The 6853-nt window shown below is 45.1% G+C and overlaps 1 protein-coding gene across 1 annotated transcript in view; it reads left to right on the top strand.

Moving 5' to 3' along the window:
• LOC134017517 (vang-like protein 1) overlaps window positions 1-4548 on the top strand; it is a 6986-nt gene extending 2438 nt beyond the window's left edge. The window contains exons 3-8 of the mRNA XM_062457204.1: window positions 1-421; window positions 559-734; window positions 1603-1736; window positions 3131-3302; window positions 3387-3621; window positions 3787-4548. The exon at window positions 1-421 is cut by the window's left edge and continues 2 nt beyond it. Of these exons, the coding sequence (XP_062313188.1) occupies window positions 1-421; window positions 559-734; window positions 1603-1736; window positions 3131-3302; window positions 3387-3621; window positions 3787-4047 (1399 nt within the window). The 3' untranslated portion in view covers window positions 4048-4548. The remainder of the gene's footprint in view (window positions 422-558; window positions 735-1602; window positions 1737-3130; window positions 3303-3386; window positions 3622-3786) is intronic.
• Window positions 4549-6853: the final 2305 nt, after the last annotated feature.

Genomic DNA, 6853 nt, shown 5'->3' with positions numbered 1-6853 from the left:
GGGGGAAACCACCACGGCCGTGACCGGGACGTCAGAGCTGAGTCTGTCCCAGGAGGAGGTTGTGGGTCTAGGGAAGGAAACTGAGGATGACCGAGGGCAGGCCTGTCAGCGCTATGTTCCCCTGGCCCTGGGCCTCTCTCTTGTGCTGCTGGTCGTAGCCTCCCCCCTGGCCTTCCTGGTGCTCCCGGCTCTGCTGTGGCCCGACAGGCTTCATGCCTGTGGCTCAGCCTGTGAGGGTCTCTTCCTCTCCGTCTCCTTCAAGCTGCTCATCCTGCTCCTGGCTGTTTGGGCCTTGTTCCTGCGGCCAGCGCACGCCAGCCTGCCACGCGTGTGCGCTTTCAAAGCACTTCTTGCCACCCTCACGCTCTTGCTCATCCTCTCCTACTGGCTCTTCTACGGTGTACGCATCCTGGACGCGCAAGTAAGTGCTTATCGGATGTCTTGGACTTTGCGTGTTTGCGGGTGCGCGCGTGTCTACGTGCGTGCGCGTGCGTTTGCTTGTTGGCGAAGTGTGTGTTTGTGTGTCCTAACGCCCTGCCGTGTGTGTGTGTGTGACAGGATGAGGACTACCAGGGAATTGTCCAGTTTGCTGTGTCTCTGGTGGACTCCCTGCTGTTCCTCCACTACCTGGCTATTGTGCTGCTGGAAATCAGGCAGCTGCAGCCGTGTTACAGCGTGTGTGTCATCCGCTCCACCGATGGGGAGACCCGCCACTACAACCTTGGACGGCTCAGGTAGCAAACACGCACTGACACAATCACACACTTACACCCCCCCCCCCCACCCCCACCCCCACCCCCCCGGTCGCCTTGATGTGGCGGATCACGGCTACAGACTGCCCTCAGAGGAGGGACAACAGGAGGGGGAAAAGAGGATAACTAGTTTCTACGGCCCTTAGGCAAGGGTTAGATAACCCTTCCTGAATGTGTGTGTGTGTTATTGTTGTTGCAGCTCCCTGCACTCGTTTGTCATGCTTATTAGACAAATACGCGTTTCTTCTACTATGTATCAACATACACATTTGTGGTCAATGTTACAGAGTCTTGTGGTATAATAGTTGTTCATCCAGAAATTGTGGGGTTGTTAATTGTGCTGTAATTAGCCATGCTGTTCTGCACAACCAACCTTGCAGAAACAACATACCTCAATTGGAGAATGCTTCAGTGATGGCAGAGCACACACACATGCAAACAGAGCCCCAGCTTGTAGACTTGGAGGCTTGTGTCCTGGGCGGGTGCCTATGATGAATTTACCTCATTACCTAGCATACACCAGCACAGTCTCTCTCTCAACTGTACAGTTAGATGGGGGGGTGGTTCTTATAAAGGGTGTGGAAAGGAGGGGAAAATCACAAGGGCTTGATGGGTCAGGATGTTTTTTAGTGGCGATGGTTATCATAGTCAGTGTGATAAAAAAAAAAATCAATATTTAAAGTCGTGGGAAAGCACCACTAAGAAGATGTTGTGGTCAACATGCCTGTGTTCTGAGTTTGGGAAAGAAAGCTGTTCATCATTAATATTATCGAGAATTCAGTTCTTAATAATATCCCCCCCTCTCTCTCTTCCTGTCTCTCTTCCTCTCTCTCTTCCTGTCTCTCTCCAGTATTCAGAAGGCAGCTCTGTCCCTCCTGGAGTTCTACTACCGGGATTTCCCTCTCCACAACCCCGCTGTTCTTTCTGCCTCTAAGCACCGCACTGCCAAACACCTGGCCGGCCTCAAGATCTACTCCGTTGAAGGTGTAGTATTCTAGTATTCTTCAGACCTTGACATTCATCTGCTCTTTACATTCTAATGTTCTGTACTAGTTCTCTTTTCACTCTCCCTCATTTACTTGTTTCACCATCTCATTGTGGTTTTGTCTCTTTCCAATCTCTTTCCTCCTGCTCTCAGCCTTTAAAAACAAACTGAGAACATACCTGTCAAACAGTAAGTCCTGATAGGTATCATCAGCATCCATCTTTACCTCTCTCGCTCTCTTCACAGCACTTAACCTCAGGAAGCAACTGCGCGCATCTCATGCATCACTGCCCCACCATCGTCCCTCACTCCTCCATAATGCACAGATATGGTCTGCTGAGGCACACGCATAAGCACACATGCATACACCCATGCATTAGCCATGCATCTGCCTCCCTCCTTGATTAATACACTAGCATACGTCGGTTAAAAGGGTTCCAAACTGGCCCTGCAGCATTCGTGGTCGTTTAACGGTTGGATAGAACCTGGCTAGCGAGCTGCTTTGTGATGTGAAGAGGTGCATGCTGGGATAGATGGGATCCTTGCTGGTCCTACCCTCCCCCACATGAAAGTACAGCAGCTCAGTGGAGTTTCTACCCCCTAATAATTCATAACAGTTGGGCTTATTCTCTCCCCTCTCTCACTCTTTCACGTTTTCACTGTGTCTCTCTTTCTCAGTAGGATTCAGATGGCTTATGTTTGACATGCACACAGATACTCACACACAAATGCCACCTCTTTAGGTCCTCGGGCTGTATGTCGTCAACAAAATTGGATCAAACTGGTACCACAGTCTTTGAAGTATCTCTGTCATCTCTGTCATGAATATTTACATGATCCACAAATGTAAGAATTTTTTTAAATAATTAGTTATCTTTAGATATATCTTTATGCATTTCTACTTCATTGACGATAGTGACAGAGTGAGGGAGACAGAAAAGGTGTGAGTAGGAGAGGGAATGACATGCAGTAGAGGTCCCGGGCTGCTCTGATAAAGCCTAAGCCTATGTGGTATGCATTTTTGAAAGGTGTGCGCCCCATGAAAGGATTATTTGAACGTGATGAAATTAAACCGAACCTTGAGTTCTGAGTTCACATACATATACGGCACTGTACAATGGCCCTCATTCACTAAACTAGGCATGAAACATTGGTGGTTTTCAGCCACCACCATTCTTAAGCTGTGATTGGCAAGATGAGAATGTTTTATGAACAGCACGAGCCCTGTCTTAAGATCATTTCTAGGTGAGGTTGATAAATGAGGGCTATTGACATCAATACAGGAATAATACCTGTGACTAGGTCTATCTGCCTGCTGAGGGTTTAAGTGCCTTGCTAAAGGGCACAAAGACAGGGTCTTAGATTCACGCCTATGTGTTCCCTGACCCTCCAGGCCCTGATAACTCTGGAAGCCCAGTTGGGGGGCAGGCAGCGGGCTCGCAGTCCGGGGGGGCGCAGTCACGTGCCATGATCACGGCAGCAGCCAGACGAAGAGATGCCAGCCACAACGAGCTGTACTACGAAGAGGCCGACCACGAGAGACGAGTACGGAAACGTCGAGCCAGGTGAGAGAGGAAGAGTAGAGCACAGGACAGGAGAGGAGAGGTCATCTGAACTGTGTACATGTGTGTGTGTTGTGTGATTGCCAGACTGGTGGTGGCAGTGGAGGAGGCGTTTACGCACGTCCGCCGCCTGCGTCAGGAAGAAAAGCGGGCGTCGCCCTCTGAGGTGATGGACGTGCGGGAGGCTGCCCTTGCCATCTTCCCTTCCATGGCCCGCGCCCTGCAGAAGTATCTCCGCGCCACCAGGAGACAGCACTGCCACAGCATGGACAGCATCCAAAGACACCTGGCTTTCTGCCTCACCCACAACATGAGCCCCAAGGTAAAGCCTGGCTTCTACACCCTATACACAGTATGGCATCTGGTCACAGCCTGTGTAAAATGACTGAATCCACACACAGTTGTTATAGATATATTTGTATATTTCATTTTGATTCTGAAATCCTATTTTGAATGTAAGAATAACTGTGTGTGGGGGTTTGTCCAGGCCTTTCTCGAAGCCTACCTAGCCCCAGGTCCGACCTTACAGTATGGATCAGAGCGCTGGATGGCTGGCCAGTGGACCTTGGTGAGTGATGCTGCGGTGACCAGCGGTCTGAAGGATGGGACGGAGTTCCTGCTGCGCTGTCTGGACTTCAGTCTGGCCATCACCGTCAAGACCATCCCATACATCCGTCTCACTGAGGAGTACATAGACCCCAAGTCCCACAAGTTCACTCTGCTGCTCCAATCAGAAACTTCTGTCTGATGATGTACAGAGCACTCACTGGCTGCTCCAATCAGGAACTTCCATCTGATGGGCAGAATTAGTCAAAGACAGGACTGACGCTGTTTGGGATTGGATTTTCTTTTTTATCTGTCACTAGAAATCTTTTATACTTTTATTTATACTTTTAGTGTTTCCTTTTTCACTTGTAAATATTTTGTAGCAGTGATGGAATCAATGTGTTAATCTTAGATGGTTTATGCATATGACATTTGTTAATGGAATTAAGTATTTCGTCTTAAATCACTGGAAGAAAGATGGTAGATGGTTCTCACTAGAACCAGGTCAGGTATTTCTCTATGCACTGTAAACGATCCTCACATTCCTGTAACTCCTTTCTTTCGGTGTGCTGGTGCGTGTCTGTGTGTGTCGATGTTTGTATGTGTGTGGGAACAGTATGTGTATTTAAGAGAGTGTGTGTGTGTGTGTGTGTGTGTGTGTGTGTGTGTGTGCGTGCGTGCGTGCGTGCGTGTGTGTGTGTGTGTGTGTGTGTGGGTGCAGTATGTTTGGGTGACTATCAAGTGTGCAAAATGCAGTTGAATCAAAAAGCTCCACTAGGAGATATTTCTTAAATTTATGTTTTAGCATCAAGACTTTTTTCCTAACTGTAAAAGCACCAAATTGTTAAACCCATTAATTGCATACAATTAGAAAATAACTTTATTTTAGGGATTTAGGGAACACATAGTTGATGTAGGCCTTTAAAAATCTAATATTTTGCCATAGGCTACATATTTTGAAGTGTTGAATATGAGACTGCATATGCTTAGATGCCAGTCAGAATGGTCTAATAATTTTCAGTATCTTATTTACTATGCTGCACCATGAATTCACACTGACTGGAAAACTTGTGTACATGAATTGAGACTAAATGTGAGATTTAATTGTAGCCTCCTCTCACATCCAAATTCATAAATGTTGAGCTTTGCGTTGGAATTACTACGCTTCTGTCGTCCGTTCGTGTCGTCAATGAGGGCCACTGTCTTTGTGTTCAGAATGCCTACAGTGCATCACCAAAACATACTGTGTTCAGGCTCACCACCAGCGCCTCTCTTTTGACTGTATGCATTATTATATTTGAATGATGTTATGTAAACCTGCGTTTTGATAATAAGACTTGTGAAATGTTGGATTGCTTTTCTACGTTGTTTTGAAATGTAGACATGTTGAGTTTATGTAGTTGAACACACACTCACTTCTTTACGTAGTATGAAACATCCAGTAAACTACCCATGGCTACCCAAAGATGGACCCATCATTGTTTTGGGTGTGTATGAGTGTATAGCCATCCTATGGGATTTAATTTCATTTAATTTTATACCAAAACACTTTGTACAATTTTGTCTGGGATCTTAACATATGCCGCAGAGTTATGTTTTTTCATTTGCAGATAAAAGAATTCTGTTTATTGTATTAGGAAATCATATCACAGCCAGAGTTGTTGAACTCTTGAGTAGAGTGGAATAGACAATAACTAAATTGTCGAGGTAATATCCCTTTATTACTTACAGTTCTAGTTCTTTTAACATAGAATTCAGATGAAAAGGTTGCATTTACAATGATCGTTGGCTCTCTACACAACTGTATGATGGGTTGTTCCCTGTTTATGAAGAATTAATCCACTCTCCTCCTATTAAAACTGATGCTGATCTTAATACTTTCAAAATGTTTTAATTTATACAGATGTACATACATTTATAAGCCCTGTGTCAGTATTGTGAACTTAGGTATTTCCTAAATGGAGGTTCCCCTAAATGAGGAGTTAGCCTAGTTCATCACTGCCCCCTAGCTAGTGAAGATGGAACTGTAGCTGGTAGAATGTGATAATTTTGTGAGCTCCAATCAAAACGTATTCATTTGAATGAATATAACTTCCATGTTTTATCATTTTTAGTTGACAAATAATTCAATTTCTAATGTTCCTATTTATACCAGTGTTCAAATGATATTGAAGTGTTCTATAATTGTTGTCAGTATTGTAAAGTATTGTTAATTGTTAATTTTATAGTGATGGAAGTGGTTTGGATGTCTCCTTCACAGCAAATGTGCCTCAGTTTTGAAACACAATATTTATGTACACATACAATATCTAAGGTATTATACTCAAAGTGGAGGAGCCTTGTTGTTTTTAACAAGGGGGTGGGGCCGTGTGGGGGGTATGTGTGTACGAGCCTTCCTGCAGCAGACCAATCCAGTCCCATGATATACATGGTAACTTTTTTTAAAGACGGACAACACAAAATCACAAATACTTTGTCAAAATTCCCATTTGTACAAATAAACATTTTGTATGAAGTTTTTCAACATGATGGGATATCTTGGGCTTCGGTGTTGTTTTGGCATCACGTGTGATAAGTGTTTGAATTCATGTCTGAAATGACTGTGTGTGTGAGAGAGAGAGAGAGAGAGAGAGAGAGAGAGAGAGAGAGAGAGACTGTATCTATAGCTCCCTTCCCCCAACCCTTGAATAAGAGTACAGAGAGATCCCTCCTGCCACTCCACATCTCCTCTTCTCTAATTGCACACCCAGGAAATGTAGACTGAGGTATAAGCAGGGAAAAGAAAGAAAGAGAGATATACGTGAGATAAATGAAAGGAACATAGAAACCAAGGCAGCAAGAAGAGAAAAGCAGAAGTGAAGGACATCGTTAAATGACCACACATACTACACAGAGATGCTTCGGATTCTCAGTGTGGCTGGGATGGGAAGACGAAGAGGGGTAGAGAGAGCGAAACAAGATCAGAGCTTATTCCCTTCAAACTGGTATGGACAAGTACAAGAGTCTAG

The sequence above is a fragment of the Osmerus eperlanus genome, chromosome 3 (genome assembly GCF_963692335.1).
Source record: "Osmerus eperlanus chromosome 3, fOsmEpe2.1, whole genome shotgun sequence".
Classification (NCBI taxonomy): Eukaryota; Metazoa; Chordata; class Actinopteri; order Osmeriformes; family Osmeridae; genus Osmerus; species Osmerus eperlanus.
The sequence above is the reverse complement of the archived record's forward strand: the minus strand, read 5'-3'. Positions and strand labels throughout refer to the sequence as shown.